General features: G+C 45.8%; 1 protein-coding gene across 4 annotated transcripts in view; it reads right to left on the reverse strand.

Annotated features, from left to right (window-relative positions):
• Positions 1 to 19,622, reverse strand: part of AMN1 (antagonist of mitotic exit network 1 homolog) — a 55,562-nt gene that overhangs the window by 11,442 nt on the left and 24,498 nt on the right. For all 4 annotated transcript variants that reach the window (XM_074939444.1, XM_074939420.1, XM_074939437.1 and 1 more), the window contains one exon: positions 8,867 to 9,084. In XM_074939444.1, the coding sequence (XP_074795545.1) occupies positions 8,867 to 9,084 (218 nt within the window). The remainder of the gene's footprint in view (positions 1 to 8,866; positions 9,085 to 19,622) is intronic.

Here is a 19,622-nt window from a genome sequence, read left to right on the forward strand (position 1 = left end):
AACCTATTTATACAATACAGAGGAAAAAGCCCACAAAACCATATCGGCTGCACTTGACTTATTTAAATCAGAATGTTTTGATGACAACAAACCACAAGAACCACAGAAATGCGCTTTGAGTAGTATGTATATTTCATCATAAACCAGAAGTGAGATAAAGAGATATTTATAAAAATGGTAAATTTTGCTTTGTTGATTCCCAATTAACCTAATGTTACCCCCGTTTCACTCAACTGACTAGCCAAAAATATGGGATCTTGTTGATTGTTTCTGTTGGGAGGATATCTTGGTGATGGAGCCAGGTACTATTTTAACGCAATTTTGCTTATTTACAAAAAACTGTACAAAGTCCTGTTTCCCTGAACACAAGAGGAAACAAACACCAGGAGGTTATTTCCTTGCTCACAGCCCCCAACCTCATGTAGCCAGCATCCAACCCAAAGGCACCCTTCCATGCTTCTCTCAGGCCACATAGTGGGTTTTTTTCCATGCTGCATCTGGAGTTTCCTCCTTTGTTTCTGTGTGCCTCTCTGCTTGTCTCTCACCCACTCTCTTCACACTCAGAGATTACCTAGTAAGGCTCCTAGGCCTAACAATGCCAACATTGTTCAGTGGCCTTCCATGTGCCTTTGTTTTGGACAGGGACTGCTATTATTTCATCAAGGAGCTGAACTGTTTCAACTATCTTAAAGGAAGTGCAGGGGTAAGACCCACCAAGTTTAAATTAGGCTTAACCCAATTTATAACACCGTGAATTTTTCTCATGGAATTATTCAATAATGTTATACTCTGTGTATGTTAAATGAATTTGTTCTTTTTTGCTTGTCTACAAATAACACTATTTGTTTTGCCATTTAAAACAGTAAATCTAGCTCAGCTGACATTTAGCTGCTTTCGCAGTATGAGAATTTATTTTTAGTGAAAGTCTTGCCTAAGGAAGGAAATAGCAAAGACCACAGAATTTGTCCGTTAGACTCTCAAAGTGTGATATCATTTCTTTGAAACATTTATATGGCACATAAATCAACAGACATAAAACTGCCATACAATGAAACGAATACAAAACATTAGGGAAAGAACAAATTAAAAATTACTTAGACAAGTTATATGTCTTCAAGTCACCACGGCCTGATGAAATGCATCCTAGAATACTCAAGGAGTTGACTGAAGAGATATCTGAGCCATTAGCAATTATCTTTGAAAAGTTATGGAAGACTGGAGAGATTCCAGAAGAGTGGAAAAGGGCAAATATACTGGCAATCTATAAAAAGGGAAATAAGGATAACCTGGGGAATTACAGACCAGTCAGCTGTACCTGGTTAGATAATGGAGAAAATAATTAAGCAATCAATTTGCAGACACCTAGAAGATAATAAGGTGATAAGTAACAGTTGGTATGGATTTGTCAAGAACAAATCTTGTCAAACCAACCTGATAGCTTTCCTTGACAGGGTAACAAGCCGTGTGGACAGGGGTGAAGCGATAGATGTGGTATATCTAGACTTTAGTAAGGCTTTTGATACTGTCTCGCATGACTTCTCATAAAGAAACTAGGGAAATGCAACCTAGATGGAGCTACTATAAGGTGGGTGCATAACTGGTTGGAAAACCGTTCCCAGAGAGTAGTTACCAGTGATTCACAGTCATGCTGGAAGGGCATAACGAGTGGGGTCCCACAAGGATCAGTTCTGGGTCCAGTTCTGTTCAATATCTGTGTCAATTATTTAGATAATGGCATAGAGAGTACACTTATAAAGTCTGTGGAGTATACCAAGCCGGGAAGGGTTGCAAGTGCTTTGGAGGATAGGATTATAATTCAAAGTCATCTGGACAAACTAGAGAAATGGTTTGAAGTAAACAGGATGAAATTCAATAAGGACAAATGCAAAGTACTCCACTTAGGAAGGAACAATCAGTTGTACACATACAAAATGGAAAATGACTGCCCAGGAAGGAGTACTGTGAAAAGGGATCTGGAGGTCATAGTGGACCACAAGCTAAATATGGATGAACAGCGTAACACTGTTGCAAAAAAAGCAAACATCATTCTGGGATTATTAGCAGGAGTGTTGTAAGCAAGACACGAGAAGTAATTCTTCCGCTCTACTCCGCGCTGATTAGGCCTTAACTGGAGTATTGTATCCAGTTCTGGGCATGACATTTCAGGAAAGATGTGGACAAATTGGAGAAAGTCCAAAGAAGAGCAACAAAAATGCTTAAAGGTCTACAAAACATGACCTATGAAGGAAGATTGGAAAAACTGGGTCTGTTTAGTCTGGAAAAGAGAAGACTGAGAGGAGACATGATAATAGTCTTCAAGTACATAAAAGGTTGTTATGAGGAGGAGGGAGAAAAATTGTTCTTAACCTCTGAGGAGAGGACAAGAAGCAATGGGCTTAAATTGCAGCATGGGAAGTTTAGGTTGGACATTAGGAAAAACTTCCTAACTGTCAGGGTGGTTAAGCACTGGAATAAATTGCCTGGGGAGGTTGTGGAATCTCCACCATTGGAGATTTTTAAGAGCAAGTTAGATAAACACTTGTCAGGGATGGTCTAGATAATACTTAGTCCTGCCTTGAGTGCAGGGGACTGGACTAGATGACCTCTCGAGGTCCCTTCCAGTTCTATGATTCTATGATTAAAATAATAAATGAAGACACATCAACACAAATATAAAGCTAACTGAAACCAAGCAATCTGGCACAAGGACAACACAGATAGCTCATGTGTGAGCCACCCCACCAGAAGAAAAGAAAAACTTTCCATATAACACCGGGCAAAACTGTGGCCTTTAGTCTTTGGCCTGCATAGGAGGGATTCAGAAACATCCAACTCCACGCAGAGTTTGGGGTGGGACTGTGTCTCCCTAAGCCTATCCAAGTGGCATCACATACATGGGAACTTTACATCCTGAACCATCCTTTAAGTTTGTCCCAGCTCCTCTCGTCCAGCAGGCTGCGTGTAGGTATGTCTTTGTATGCTCTCCCTCCCTACATGCGCCTATATAAGGGCTTAAACAATCTTACCCACAATGTATAACACGGTAGGCAGCAAATACACAATATGAGGACTGAAGAATACCTTTAGTTCTCTGAGGGGACAGCAAAGGAAAAGAATTAAGCTTATAAAAAAACTAATAATATAGTATGCCTTAGCTCTTAAGGGTGACCTGCAAGATTTTTTAAAATTGGGCTTGTGCCTTTTTTGATTCTTTATGAATTTTACAGAAGACTTGAAAGAATTCAGTTTTTAAAATGAGGGAATTATTTTTTATCTTAGAAATATCATAAATGTCAACTCCAATCTTTCCTGATTTTGCCGGAGAAAGAAACTTCTCTACTATGTTAACTTGGGCTGGGAAACGGAGCAATCTTACTATTATGGGAAGTGTGCATTTTGGGGTAGCCAGACCTGATGTTTTGGGAAAAGAGTGCTAAGGAGTTAGCACATATAGGTTTCCTGCTAAAAGGAGGAAACAACGAGCAATGTGCTCCAGCCAGGGACAATGTTAAGGCTGTATCTATACTGGTAACATTCAGCATTTCTCCCACCATTGGCATAGCAAAGGTAGAAGTCAGTTTCTTGTGAAGGAGTTTATACATGGTTAGATGACAGTGGTAAAAACGCCTCCCGCCAGTCTCATAGACTTTAAGATCAGAAGGGACCATAGTGATAATCTAGTCCAGTGGTTCTCAAACCATGGGTCGGGACCCCAAAATGGGTTGCAACCTGCTTTGAATGGGGTTGCCAGGGCTGGCTTAGACTTGCTGGGGCCTGGGGCTGAAGCCCGAGCCCCACTGCCCAGGGCCGAAGCCAAAACCTGGGAAAGAATTCTCTGTAGTAACTTGGAGCCTTTCCCATCTAGTGTCCCATCTTTTATGAGGTCCTCACTACTTATCGATACTAAATCTAAAATAGGTTCAGTGACTATCTGTCAGCTCTCACATGCAGGACTATCTGGGCCCTACCATTAGTAGTAGCACTCGTCCTCCAATCTATATCTGAGAAATTAATCTCCCATAATCACACAATTCCCAGTTGGATTTATTTCATTAAAATATTAAATAGGTCTCTCTTCATATCCATATTGGATCCTGGGGACCTCTAGCAGACCACAAGCACTATCCCAGTGCAGCCTCTGTTACCTGTCTTCCCCAAAGTAATTTTGACCCAAATAGAGTTCCTTTTTATCCATTCCATTGCTTCTTCTTTCTTTACAGTCTACCTCATCATTAATATACAAAGATACTCCACCACCTCTACCTTCACTTCTGTCTTTCCTGAACAGCACATACCCTTCAATACCTACATAATCCAGTCATGGTCACTATTCCACCCTCTTTCTGTTACCCCTATATCATCTGTTTTCACTTCCTGCCCTAGTAGTTCTAGTCTTTGTTAGTGCTTCTATCACTAAGAAATAAATGGAGCTGCACTTATGCTAGACCAATGGTGGGAAAATTGCTGGTAATTCTCCTTATACCCGAGGGGACAAATTATTATCTCCAGACATCTCTCAATCAGTAGGACTCAGCTCCTACTTAATATCACACAGCACTGGAACACAAACAGTGTCATATTTCAACTTGTCTCTGACTCACGGTCCCATGCAATTGCAGGCTTGTTAGCCTTTTTGAACTAACTTTGCTTGGTAGAAACTTGAACAGAAGCCAGAGAAAGCACAAATCCCTAGCTTTCATAGCAACAGCATTTGTGAGGGAGCTCCACTGACAAATTTTTTCCAACCACAGCTTTCCCAAGATCGAGGCCAGGTTTACACTTCAGACATATCAGTATAACTATGTTGCTCAGGGGTGTGAAAAATCCACATCCCTGAACAATGTAGTTATACCAACTTAACCTCCCATGTACACAGTGCTATGTTGACAGGAGAGCGTCTTTCCTCGACATAGCTATTGCCTCTTGAGGAGGTAGATTAATTACACTGACTCCCACTGGTATAGTAGCATCTTCTTCTAAAGAGCTATATGTGAAGACAAACCAAAAAATGAGTCAGCACTTTGAAAGCTTGTGAAAGAATTTCAGATCTGACAGTGTCTATATTATTTGAAAAGTTATCAAAACCATTCCCAAGAACTATCCTCTTTAACAGTTTTGACGCGTGATAAACGAAAGCTAATTGTTTCCTTATATGGAGTCAATGAATGTTAAAGAGGAAGAGGAGTTGTAGCCATGTCAGTCCCAGAATATTAGAGAGATGAGGAGAAACGTTTCCCACACCTGAAGAAAAGCTGGTCTTTCTCACCAACAGAAGTTGGTCCAATGAAAGATATTACCTCACCCACCTTCTCTCTCTCTCTATTTCTGTTGACACTTTTACTAGTTTGAGGGTACCTCTTCCCTGGACATCTATTTTACCACAAACTTGGAGGCACCAGTCTTAACGAAGTGCAGTCTAATAATCATGTGAAATTCCTAAACATAGGTTACTCTCAGGTTATAAACCGACACTCTGGCCTTATTGTTCAAACACACTTTTTGCTAATACCATAAAGATTTTGGGAGAACAATTAATATGTCAAGAATTAAAAATACAAAAAGGAAAAGGGGACTAAAATGGTTAATATCTACTAACAGGTACTAACAGTATTAATAAAGATACTAGAAGAGAAGTTCAGAAGGATTTCTGATTTTCTGCTTCTGGTGAAATTGAAGGAGATATGAAGGGTATTTAAAATAAAAACCTGTTGTGTTTAGTCTCAAATCTCGGGGCTTGTCTCCACTTACTGAGGGATCGATGTACGGCAATCGATCCACCGGGGGTCGATTTAGCGGGTCTAGTGAAGACCCGCTAAATCAACCACCGATGGCACTCCCGTCGACTCCAGTTATTCACTTAGCTGGAGAAGCATAAGGTAAGTCAATGGGAGAGTTTCTTCCGTCGCAGCACAGTGTAGACACCGCAATAAGTCGACTGAAGCTACGTTGACTCCAGTTATTCACTTAGCTGGAGCTGTGTAACTTAGGTCAACTTAGCCCTGTAGTGTAGACCTGCCTTCAGATTTCAACTCCATGACTTGCTCAACTCAACATAAAGAAATCCTTACATCAGTGTTGACTGAATTCCTTATCTTTCTCTGCCCCCTGCATCATGCCCTATCACAGTCCATAGTTCCACTATTCCCCAGTCACTAAGGCTTGAAACCTTGCTGTCATGTCTGACTCCTCTCTTTTCTTCTCCCTCCAAATCCAGGCTGTTGAGAAACCCTGTTGGTTCTTCCTCCACAATCTCTCCAACCTTCCTTGTCCATTCCTTCCACTAAAACCCTGTCCACGGTTTGCTCATCTCTTGCAACTTCTTGTACTCAGATTTCCAGTTTTCACCCTCAGTCTGCACAATAAATGCTGCAGCAAAAAGCAGCTCTCTCTCCCTTTCATTGCCCAGACTATGTCACTCCCCTGTTTTAAATCCTTCAGCGACTTTCCCTCACTTTCAAGACTCTGGTCCATGGCTTTGCTCTACACTACGGGTTCTCAAACTTTGTCATAGTGAGTCTCCTTAAGCTAAGGAAAAACAAAAGCCAATTGTGCCTCCCCATAGTTTACTGAGAAAACACAAACTGAAATTCACATGTTCCAAACCTAAATGTGAGCAGCCAACTAGAACACCAATAATCTGACTTGTATAATATGATCTAGATGTAACAAGGCTTCCCCACCCTCCACTTGGAATGGAAATCACATGGTAACTTGCACTGCAAAACCACTGCAGGCTCCTTGCCTCACCTCTCAGTCAGATCTAGCAAATAATTCCTTCCCCCAAAACACAGAATCTCTCCATCCACTGCTCTTTCTGAGGCTGCAGGGTGCCTTGGCAGCAGCTCTCCCTCCTCCTAGCCCTCTCTCCTCACTCCATGTTCTCTTTCTCTCTCAGGCTGACGAGACTTGCTGTGCTGCTCTATCAGAAGCATGCCCAGGCCTCCCAGGCCTTACCTAGCATGGGTTTTCTCCAGTGCAGACTCCCATGCCTCCACCTCCCTTCCCCACAGGTCTGGCAAACGTCCTCCTGCTCTCAGTGCACGCTCCTTCCCTCTCCTGCAAAGAGACAACCCACTTGGCCCCATCAATATACTTCCCAATGGTCTCAATAAATCAATGCTGTTACACAGACCAAAAATCCCCTTCCCCCCCCACAACCTACTATTTTGGACTTGTTTTGCAAAACCTATTCAAATAAAATATGTTTTGTGTATCCCTAATTGTGTATCCCTTTAATTATTACCACTATCTTAAGCACACTAGCATATGAATTTTTGTTAAGTTTAGATTAAGGGTCAACTGTCCCCACTCTCCTTTCCCCGGTCTCTGAGGCAGCCCCCAGTGTAGGCTTCCCACTCCACCCCCCAGACATCACAGTGTATTCTCCTCCCTTCACCCAATTATTTTCGTGTGGTGATTCTCTCAGAGAGAGGGAGGGAGGGAAGGAAGCAGTGGTTTCCCCCTCTACTCCCTCCCCTCCGATTGGCTGCTGCGCCATGCCCAATCAAATTAAGGCCCGTGGTGGACTGGTCTAGTTGCCAGACCAGGAGATGCTCTCTCCCCTTCGCTCCAGCAGAGGGCGAAGGACAGGAAATCAGGGAACTGACACCTCCCTTGCTGCACATGAGAGCTGAGCCCCATTGTAGTTTGCAAACCTCTGCTCTCCACTGTTCCTGCATACAGCTCTGCTCTTATTTCTTCCTCATCCCCACTTCTCTCCTGCAAGTCCATTCAAGGCACCACCCCAACCACTCCTTCTCCCACTCTGGTTTTCATGCATTCTTCCATGCTCCCCCCTCTGATTGGAAATTTCCTCCTCCTTGTGCAGCAGTCAACTACCCTCTTCTCCTTCAAATCCTGTCTCTTAACACATACTTCTTTCACAAGCCTTTAAATGAAAAAAATCACCAAAGGAACCATTTCAACTGTGAGGTCTGTCTAAATTAGAGAGTTAACTCTGTGGGTCTGAGGCAGTGCCTTCCACTACGCCTTGTACGATTCAGAACACTAAGAAGCTTCTCAAAAAGGAAAAAGAAAAAAAACCACTAGCTTTACATGGAACATAAAATGCCAGGACACTTATTACTTTGAAGAAAAAAAGTCACAAAACAGGACCAAAATCCCAGCTTAATCCAGTGCTTAATTTGTAATGAAAGAGGTGCCGAGGTTCAAGCAATCTTTTTTTACTTTCATAACTGACGCAGCAAGCCTAGAAGTGCCGGGGCTATGAGCTGCCAAGCCTAGAGGTGCTGAGCCCTAGGCAAGCCCTGGCACAGATTAAGTGTTGTCTTGATCATATTATTAATAACGCATAAATTTAGTGGAGGACTCAGAGTACAATGCACTCAGACCTTTTGTTTTGCACATTCAACTCTTTCTTTCAAGAGTGACTGAACCTTGAGAAGTGAAAAATTAGTTATCATCAGGTGTTTATAGTTTGTCTTATGCTTTTACTGGTTGTATGACTCATACAATTCAGCATGTTATCCCCCACACAGACCAATTAGTCCTTCTAACTGGTGTAAGGTTATATTCCTATGGCACAGAGTAACACCAACAGCACAATAAGAAAACTCTGATACCTGACAGGCCTTAATAAAAAAAAAAAAATGCATCTGTGCTCCAGGTTCGATATCGTTATGAGTAACTCTCACTTGGAGAGAATACGTTTACATTATCAGAAGACAGGACATATTTAATACCATTTCATTGGGAAATAGTGTCTGGAACTATATGTGCCTTTGGCATTTTGAATCTTAAAAACTTGCTAAGACACAGCTAAATTAAAATGCAATTAATAAAACTCACCTCTTCATTTTATTTATATCACTGTCATTGACATTTTTATTGGTGCCGTTTTAGTTACCTGAGTAGATGAAAAATCCACACTATGTAGAAATCTGCAGTTCTGTCCAAGCGCATGCAGGGATGCATCGGTGATGCCTGAGCAGCTGCCTAAGTTAACTATTTGTAGAAGATGGCAGTTGAGCGCCAGAGCAAGAACTCCGTTGTCTGATACATTGCAGCATCTTTTAAATGAAGCTTCACGTAAATAAGGGCAAGACAAGGCCAGAGCTCTGACTCCTATTGAAGAAATAAAACAAGTCCTTCTTATGTAAATAAGCTTTAATCTATAAAAATATTTTATTGTGTAACACTTCTTTATAAAAATGAGTCTGTCAATTCAATAGTCACATTCTGCCTGAGCTTTTTTTTACAAATAACACAAGTAGAGAATATTTTCCAATTTATTTACTTTGCATACAGTTGGTTTACCTATTTCCCCTAGTGTCTGTGTGGGCTTTTGGCTTAGTTTACATTCGCAAAGTTGCACTGATTTAACTGAACTGATTTTTAAGTGGTTAAATCTCTGCAAGCCCCCAACACACACACACAATTAAATCAGATAACCCTGGGGTTAAATTGGTTTAGCTAAGGGCATGTGTACGCACAGAAGTTGCACTAGTTTAGCAAATCGGTTTAGTTCAACCACTGCAACTTTTGAGTTTGACCTCTCTTATATTGGTTTAAAACTGGTTATACTGATTTAACTTCTTAGTAAATGAACCAAACTACCATAACTCTTTTTATTCTTTGTAGGTGAACCAAAGTCCCAGCATGCCTTGTATTTATAATTCTTTGTATTCAAGCAGAACCTAAACTGAACTTTAAATGATCTAGTCCATATGCCCAGAAAGAGACTACTGGTAACCAATATGTTGCAGTTGTTTTCTATGATTAATAAGATAATGATCTATCAAGAGATACTTTTAGCTTATCAGGAATTACTCTAACAGATGATTTCTGTCATAATGACACAGTTACAGATACTTTTGTAATTCATAAAACAATGGATCGTTGAAGCCATAGAATCATAGAAGTTTAGGGTTGGAACAGACCTCAGGAGGTACTTGTTGAGATCTCGTGGGTCCAGGATGGGCCGTAGACCACCCATGGCCTTTGGTATTAAAAAGTACTGGGAAAGAACCCCTTGTTGCTGTACTCGAAAGGAACTTCTTACACCATACCCAGCTGTAGCAACCCCTTTACCTCCTGTGCAAGGAGACTCTTGTGAGAGGGGTCCCTGAAGAAGGATGGGGAAGGCGGGTGTGGGGAGGGGTAGAAAGGAGGGTATAACCCTGGTCCACTGTGCTGAGGACCCATCGGTCCAAGGTTACAGCGGTCTAAGCAGGGAGGAAAAGGGAAAGGTGGTTTAAGAACACTGGGACAGATGGATCGTGGGAATAGTCTGGTAGGTCGCCCTCAGGCGCATGCTTAAAATGACCATTTGGCCCCTTGCTTGGCACGGGTTGAGCAGGTTGGCTTAGACGGTGCTTGTAGCCCTTGGCTCGTTTGTGGAGCTGGTCCTGCCGAGGCTGGCTCCCCTGGCCCTGAGGCTGCTGCGGTTTGAACTGCTTATGCGCCGAGGCTGGGACGTAAAGACCCAAGGTGGTGCGGGCGTCCTTGAGGCCATGCAACTTGCTGTCTGTTTGCTCCGCAAATAGGACTCAGCTGTCAAAGGGCAAATCCTGCATTGACTGCTGAGCCTTAGAGGAAAAGCCAGAGAGGAGCAGCCAGAAGGCTGGCCGCATGGAGATAGCGGAAGCTGGGGTAAGAACAGTAGCATCAGCAGCGTCTGAAGCTGCCTGGAGGACTGCCCTGGCCACGGTTGTGCCCTCATCGAGGATTGTTCGGAACCCCTCTTTGGAAGCCTCAGGGAGCGACTCTTCAAACTTGGCCATGACTTGCCACATATTGAAGTCATACCGGCCAAGAAGGGCTTGGTGGTTGGCCACTCTCAGCTGAAGGCTGGAAGATGAATAAATCTTACGTCCAAAGAGATCCAGCCTCCTCGAGTCTTTATTTTTGGGGATGGCCCCGGGTTGTCTTTGCCTCTCTTTGTGGTTAACCGCCTCTACCACAAGAGAATTGGGGGCAGGGTGGGAGTATAAGTACTCATGCCCCTTGGTTGGCACAAAGTACTTGCGTTTGTCCCTCTTAGAGATAGGGGCCAAGGAAGAGGGGGTCTGCCACAGGGCATTAGTGATTTTGGAAACCCCTTCATGAAGGGGTAGGACCACCCTGGCAGGAGCCGAGGACATCAAACAGAGTCCGAGGGCTCTTCCAGTTCCTCTGCCTGAAGCCCCAGGTTGGAAGCGACCCTCTTCAAAAGTTCCTGGTGCGCTCTGGCGTCATCCTGAGGAACCGGGTAAGGGGGCCCATGATCGTCCTTGTCGTCGCCAGACGAGGCTATCACAGTGCCGCGGGAACCTCCACGTTCACTGGTGATCCAGCACCTTCCTCCCCCGGGTCCTCCTGGACTTGCCGGGTTTACACCCTGAAGCCTCGAGCACCGAAGGGGGACAGAATACTGAGGCCACTGGTTTCTCCAAGGCTCCTGACACCGATTGGGTAGCCTGGGACGGTTCAGTGAATCCCCAAGGATTCCACAGGTACCATGGTGCTGGCAACTTTGCTATCGCTATGAAACCGGTTTCGGTGCTGTCGATGCTGGCATCACCGTAGGTACCAGGGCTTGTCCCGCAGTCAGTGAACATTGCTCCATGCTGGAGCTGTAAGTGGAGCAGTCAGTACCGGGCAACCAGAAACGAGCAGAATGGTGGCTCTTGTCCGACTGGTGCCTGTCACTTCAACCCGAAGCTGACCTGTCTGAGCGAGTCGGGTGCCTTGGTCAGGGTTTTGGAGACCAATGGCGTTCGGTGGATCTGCATCAGACACCCGGCAATCCATGCCTCACGCTGCTCAACCGGTACTGGGATGTCAAACGGGACCGGGAGCCACTACAGGCTGGCTGTCAGGAGGAATGTCCTGAGAAAGGCAATCTCCTCCTAGGAGATGGGCAATGATGACCGGGCAATTGGCGGGCTCTGCTCCCCGATCGGTCCTGTGATCAGTACTGGGCCCTTGCAGTTGGTCGGGGACCGTTCTACAGATCTTGCCAGGTGGCACATGCCCCAGAGGGTCTGTGCCAATCTACTGGTGAGGAATGCCTCAAGTCCTTCGATCCATGCCCCTGGTGCAAGGACCAAAGGGGGCCCCGCTGAGCCTGCCTCTTTTGTGCCGCGGTGTGACAGCTTCACAAAGGCAAGCGCTGGTGGGACGTCTCTCTTGATGGGGAACGGTGCCACTGAGGCTGGAACACACACACAGGCGCCGTCTTCCCCGCTTTCCCCTGAGTGCTCAAACCCCCACCCGCTGCCTCCAACCCCACCCCCACTCCACCCCTTCCATGAGGCCCCACCCCTGCCCCCCCTCTTCCCACCCCCTTCCCTGCCCCCATTCCAACCCATTCCCCAAAGTCCCTGCCCCAACTCCACCCCCTCCCTGCCTCTATTCCAACTCCTTCCCCAAATCCCTGCCCCGGCCCCGCCTCTTCCCCACCTCCTCCCCTGAGCATGCCACATTCCTGCTCCTCCCACTCCCACCTGGAGCATGCTAACACCAGGCGGGAAGTGCTGGGAGGTAGGCGGAGGAGCAGGGAGGCGGCACACTCAGGGGAGGAGGAGGAGGTGGGGCACGGGGTGAGGGGAGCTTGGCTGTCAGTAGGTGAAGAGCACCCACTAATTTTTCCCTGTGGGTTCTCCAACCCCGGAGCACCCATGGAGTCAGTGCCTATAGACACACACACAGAGGTCCCAAAGTGGGTTTTCCCCGAGACCAAGATACCACGGGAGCCAGTAAGGGCGGCACTGGGAGTGTCAGGATCACCTGAGTTGCCTGAAGCGCTTCAAGTGTCGATGCCATCTGAAGATGGTCATGACCTGCACCACTATCTGGAGTTGCAGGCAAAAGTACAGGATGGGCTGCACCGCTCGACTTGAGATGAGGCCCAACTTCCTGAAGGCTGTGTTGAGCTGCCCGGCATGGGTCGTGGCTCGCCCCCATCCCTCTCCTTTCCTTTGAGGGAGGTAGGAGAGCATCCCGTCACATTCTTCTTCGCCTTCATGACCAGAGCCATGGAGGAAGACCAGTGCTGGCTCATGGACGGCGCTGGTGGAGCACTGCGCATGGAGGCCACAGTGCTCAGTGCAGAGTCGGACCACTGCTCTGGTGCCGGAGTGAGTGCCGACTCCATTAGGAGCACCCTTCAGTGAGTTTCGCGCTCCTTCTTCGTCCTAGGTTTAAAGGATTTTCAGATACAGCACTTGTCATTTGCAGATATGGCACATGTGCCCCTCGTCTAAGCACCTTAGGCAGCTGGTATGTGGATTGCTGATGGGCACAGGTTGTTTACAGCGATAGCAGGGTGTAAAGCCTGGGGACCGGGGCATGCCCTGTCCCCCTGCTGAGTCCCATTTGGGACTAACGAAGAGTTGAGAACTACTACTAAGGGTTTAACTAAGAAACTATACACACAACCATTTTACAGATTTTCAAAAGTTTGCAAGAACAGAGAACAAAACAACACTAGCCGAAGCAGCAGACGTTCCAGCACCGTCACTGGTGGCAAGAAAGAACCGAGGGTGGGGGGAGCCAGCGGAGCCCCTTATACTGCGCTATACAGGTGCCACTCCAGAGGGCACCAGAGCCGGTCCCCTACAGACACTGCTAAGGGGAAAATCTTCCAGCACCAGTGCATGTGGCAAGCACAGACACCTAATATGGCATGGACATGAGCAAGCACTCAAAGAAGAAATGTTAGACACAAACCAGAAGGGGTTCCAGGCAATAAAGAAAGATCAGAGATGGCATGTGTCCGCTGCTCAATGGAGAAGGTGAGCTGGTAAAGGAAGATGATAAGATGGTGGAGCTGCTCAATGCGTACTTTGCTTCAGTCTTCACACAAAAAATAACGTGACCAGAGACGAATGAAGGGGAAGGGATGCAGATCAGGATAAGTAAAAAACACATCAGAGATCTTCTGACTAATTTGAATGAATTCAGTCAGCAGGGGTGGATGCTATTCCCCCAAGCGCTGGAGGAATTAGCTGAAGAAATCTTGGAACCACTGGCAATAATAACTGAAAACTCATGGATGACAGATGAGGTTCCGGAAGACTAGAGAAGGACTAACTTTAGTACCCTTCTCTAAAAAGGGGGAAAAGGAGGTTCCGGGGAACTACAGACCAGTCCACCTGACCTCAGTACCCGGGAAACTACTAGAGCACTATATAAAACATTCAATTTGCAAATATTTGGAGGATTAAGGGGTGATCACTAGCAGCCAGCACGGATTTACGAAGAACAAATCGTGCCAAACAAGCTTGATTTCCTTCTTTGACAAGGTAACTGGTTTGGTGGATAGGGGAAATAAGGTGGACATAATATACCTGAACTTTAGCAAGGCTTTTGACATAGTCCCACATGACATGCTCACAAGTAAGCTGGAGAAATACAGGCTTGGTAGAACTACGCTACCATTAAGTGGATACAAAATTGGTTAAACAACTGCAAACAAAGAGTAGCTATTAATGGAATGACATTATATTGAAAGGTCTCAAGTGGATTTCCACAGGGATCTGTTCTGGATCCGGTGTTATTTAACATCTTTATTAATGACCTGGATGTAGGAATAGAGAGCATCCTGATCAGATCTGCATGACACAAAGCTGCAAACACTTTGGAGGATAGAACTAAAATTCAAAGGGATCTTGCTAAATTGGAGAACTCGGCTACCGACAACAAAATGAAATTCTACAAACACAAAAATGCAAGGTGCTACAATTAGGGAAGAAAAACCAAATGCACAGACACAGAATGGGGGATAACTGGCTTAGCAGCAGCACTGCTGAAAAGGATTTGGGAGTTGTGGTGGATCACAAGCTCAACATGAATCAACAATCTGATGCTGTTGCAAAAAAAGCAAATACTATTTTGGGTTGCATTAACAGAGGCAGTGGTGAGCTGGAGCCGGTTCGCTAGAACCGGTTGTTAAATTTATAAGCCCTTTTAGAACTGGTTGTTCTGCGAGGGACAACCAGTTCTAAAAGGGCTTCTAAATTTAACCGGCCCAAAGTGGTGCCTTAGGCGCCGACTCCACGGGTGCTCCAGCCCTGGAGCACCCAAGGGGAAAATTTGGTGGGTGCAGAGCACCCACCGGCAGCTCCCCGCCCCACCCCCGGCCCCAGCTCACCTCACCTCCGCTCCGCCTCCACCTCCTCCCCTGAACACGCCGCCCCGCTCTGCTTCTCCACCCCCCCGAGGCTTCCCGCGAATCAGCTGTTCGCACGGGAAGCCGGGTTGGGCTGAGAAGCAAGCGGCGGCTTCAGGCTCAGGCCCAGGCCCAGGGAGGCAGAGCGGAGGTGAGCTCGGGCGGGGGGGCACGAGGAGGGCCACCCGCGCCACAGCAAGTAAGCCGGGGGGGTGGGGTGACCAGGGGAACCGCTCCCCGCCCTAGCTCACCTCCGCCACCCTCGGCCTGAGCTGGAAGCCGCTGCCTGCTTCTCAGCCTTCCCCGGCTTCCCACTGAACAGCTGATTCATGGAAAGCGGGGGTGGGGGGGCGGGAGGGGCAGTGCATTCAGGGGAGGAGGTGGAAGCGGAGCAGAGGTGAGCTGGGGCCGGGCGCGGGGCAGAGAGCTGCCGGTGGGTGCTCTGCACCTACCAAATTTTCCCCGTGGGTGCTCCAGCCCCATAGTACCCAGGGAGTTGGCGCCTAAGGTGCCACTTTTGATGTGATCAGTGGGGGGGGAGCAGCCGCTCCCCCTGCTCCCCCCCCCCAGCTATGCTCCCCCGCCCTAGGAGCCAGAGGGACCTGCCGGATGCTTCCTGGGAGCTGCCCTAGGTAAGCATCGCCGGGACTCCCCCCCTCGCCCCCGGCAAGTGCCTCTGGCTCTTAGGGGTGGGGTGGGCACCCACTACGGTGGCCCACGAGACCCTCCTGCCTGGTTCTGTGGGCAGTCGGGGGGGAGGGTGGATGGGGCAGGGATCCTGGGGGGGCGTCAAGGAACGCGGGGGGGTTGGATGGGGCAGGAGTCCCAGGGGGTGGGGGTGGGCAATGACGCCCTCGTGGGATGAGGATGGAACCCGTTGTTAAGATTTTGGCAGCTCATCACTGAACAGAGGCATATAATGCAAGTCATAGGAGGTGATAGTACTGCTGTATTCACTGCTGGAGTAGTGTGTCCAATTTTGGTCACCGCTGTATAGAAAGGATGTAGAGAAACTGGAAAGGATCCAGAGGCAAGCGACAAGGATGATTAAAGGGATGGAATGCAAGCCATATGAGCAAAGGCTGAAGGAATTGGGTATGTTTCATTTGGAAAAGAGGAGATTAAGAGGGGACATGATAGTTGTGGTGGAAAATTAAAAACACACTGTGTTTGGTTCAGAAGAAGCCTGACGCCAGCTTTATTCAAGCATGCGCATACAGGGAGAGTCAGCCAGAGCTGCTCTCCTGTAAACAGAAATACAAGAGCTTATATGGCTGAAAACCACAATTTGCCAAACCCACTTCCTTCAACAGCATGTTCCTTATTTGGCATATAGTGCAAGCTTCAACAGTAGCTTTGCCTTACTTGGGAGTTTAGGAAAAACAAGCTTTTCCTTTTATTGACAGGTGTTTCCTTTGTGATAAACGGTTTTTCTAACTTCTAGCAGTTATGGTTACATTTCATAAGCTGTGCTGTTTTGCAATTGCCCCTCAATGGAATTTTCCTCACTCTTCTCTTATGCTTCATATACACAGTTAGCTTGACCAAAGTTTTAGGCCTAGAAGTTTAGGCCAACTAGATTTTCCTTCACATTGTGGTCTTCAAATACTTAAAAAGCTGCGTTCAAACTACTGCATAGCAGATTTATATTAAATGTTAGGAAAAACTTCCTAAGTGTAAGAAAAGTAGGACAATGGAACAAACTGTCAAGAAAGTTGTGGAATCTCCTTCACTGGAGGTTTTCAAAAAGAGGCTTGATAGCCATCTGTCTTGGATGTTTTAAACACAACAAATCCTCCATCTTGGCAGGGGACTGGACTAGACGAGTCTTGTGGCCCCTTCTAACTCTATGGTTCTATGGCAACTTAAGTGTAAAAATCAAGAAATAAAGCATCTATCTTCCCCAATGCCTCTCCCTATTCACTCCCTTTAGCCACCATGATCACAGAAAGTCTCTGGCTGTGCAAAAGCTCTCCTTGCTGATCTCACTGAATGTAACATAAGACAATTAGTTTAAAGAAAAGGAGTACCTGTGGCACCTGAGAGACGAACAAATTTATTTGAGCATAAGCTTTCATGAGCTACAGCTCACTTCATTGGATGCACTGAATGCATTGGATGAAGTGGGTTTTAGCCCACGAAAGCTTATGCGCAAATAAATTTGTTCGTCTCTAAGGTGCCACAAGTACTCCGTTTCTTTTTGAGGATACAGATTAACACTGCTGCTACTCTGAAACCAATTAGTTTAGTGACACAGTTGGGGGAGCGGAGTTGTCTGGGACATGTTGTTTTGAGAATGTCATCATGTGACTGTAATCTCCACTTTGCATTGTCACCTCCATCTTAGTTTAAAACATCTAGGTGGTGTTGGGAGGGTCAGTCTATTCTGGATCCTGTGTGATCATCCTAAGGGATGGGAGGAGAGGGCTAAGAACAAGCAAGCCATTAACAAGCCATTAACACCAATCAATATAAAATGACTCTTCCCAACTGGAACAATGGGTTTTCTACCAACAGAGCCTTTGACTTTGAATGGAATTTATGCAGAAACTAGTCAAAGGAGGAGTGGGCTAGCATTCCCCAGCATAAACACATGGCTGGGAGGGATGCAGAGTCTACATTTGACAACCTGACTGAAGAGAGGAGAGGGAAATAATGGGTGAGGTAATATCTTTTATTGAACCAAATTCTGTTGGTGAGAGAGACAAGCTTTTGAGCTTACAGAGCTCTTCTTCAGGTCTGGGAAACGTACTCAAAATGTCAGAGCTAAAATACAAGGTGGAACAGATTGTTTAGTGTCTGTAATTAGCACATATTTCAAGGGACCACTCAAGGCGAAGTGGCCCATTTACATCCCTCCAGCAATGGGGGGAAAGGAAGGAACGGGGAGGGGGGGAAAGCAGCGGGGATGGGGGGGTGTTAGTAGGTTACAGATGGTTGAAATAAGCCATACATCCCATGTCTCTGTTCAGTTCATGGTTCTTAGGGTCTCACAAAAGTTATGAACGTAAGCTCCCAGGCTCAATTTTTGCAGATGTCCTTTGAAAACGAGGAGTGAGGGGTCAGCTACAAGGTGAAAAGTGTGTTTACCCACAGGTAGTATGGTGCGGTTGTCTTTTATCATTTCCCTGTGTGAGTCCAGTCACGACTGTATTGATTGTCTTGTTTTAGCCACATAGTTATTACTGGAGCATTTCGTGCACCACCCCATGTGGCAGGCATACGTAGGACTCCTAGATCTTGCATGGTGTGTTGTGGAGGGTGTTGACCATCTTAGCAGTAGAGATTTGTCTACACACGTTTTGCATATATTATTCTGGCAGGGTCTGGTGCTGCTTTGATTGGCGTGTCCTTGTTTGTGGGTAGCTTGCTTCTGCTGATGAGCATGGAGTAGTAGCTGGGGTATTTTCTGACGGCCAGAAAAGGGGGTTCAGGAAAGATTTCTTTCAGGTTGTGGTCCCCATCAAGTATGGGCTGTAATTGTTTAATGATGCCCTGTCCGGGTTCCAGTGCTGGGTGGTAGATGACAACTAAGGGTGTGCGGCTGATGAGGGATTTATTTCTGTACTGAAGCAGATTCTCTTGGGGTATTTAGATGACCCTTTCCACGATGTGATCTACCTCTCTGGTGGAGCATCCTTGTTTGGTGAAGGCAGTTTTAAAGTGTGTTAAGGTGTGTATACTGGACTTTCTCCTAGGAGTATATTCCATGGTACCAGAGTGCCTGGTTGTAGATAACCGATTTCTTGGTGTATTTGAGGTGAAGAGACTTTATTTAAGGAGGCTGCTTCGCTGAGCAGGGGGCCATTCCATTGCCACTTGACAGTAGAACATGTTGGGGAAAGTGAAGGCAGAAGAGTACTAGTACTATAAATCAATTATACATAAATTATATCTAAAAGCCCACAGTTATAGGCACTGAAACAGATACAATTTCTTTCAAAATATTTAGGAAGACATGTTCTATTTCTAATTCTATTACTGATAACCAGATTAAAACCTTGGATATCAGTCTTCCCCGAACTGACTTCATGCATTTAATCCAGTCTTGTCTCCTAATTGCTGTGATCACGATGAATTGTTGTCTCAACTGTGGTGGTTGAAACCCAATTTCCATCCTTTTTGTTCAACAGTTCAAACCACGTATCACGAAGATAATCGATATAAAAGTCCTAAAACTTTTTTTTTTTTTTTAAATATTGCCCTCTGCTTCTTTGCTTAGTCCTTGTCTTGACTCTCACTGAACATCTGAGTGTGGAAAATTTACCTTTAAGTGGAAAAGTACAACTCTTTTCCATTTTGGACCTCTCGCAATTTGGAATAATGTGGCAATAGAGAAAGTGTGTTCTTGGGGGAATGAAATATATGCAAAAATCTATCATAGTCTGGACTAAATTTCTGGGATACCTTGAAAAAGCAGGATCCATTGCCCATGAACTCCAGATTCTTTATAATTAAAAAAAAAAAAAAAAAAAACTCATCAATCTAGTTTTGACCACCCTATGCCCAT

The sequence above is a fragment of the Natator depressus genome, chromosome 1 (genome assembly GCF_965152275.1).
Source record: "Natator depressus isolate rNatDep1 chromosome 1, rNatDep2.hap1, whole genome shotgun sequence".
NCBI lineage: Eukaryota > Metazoa > Chordata > Testudines > Cheloniidae > Natator > Natator depressus.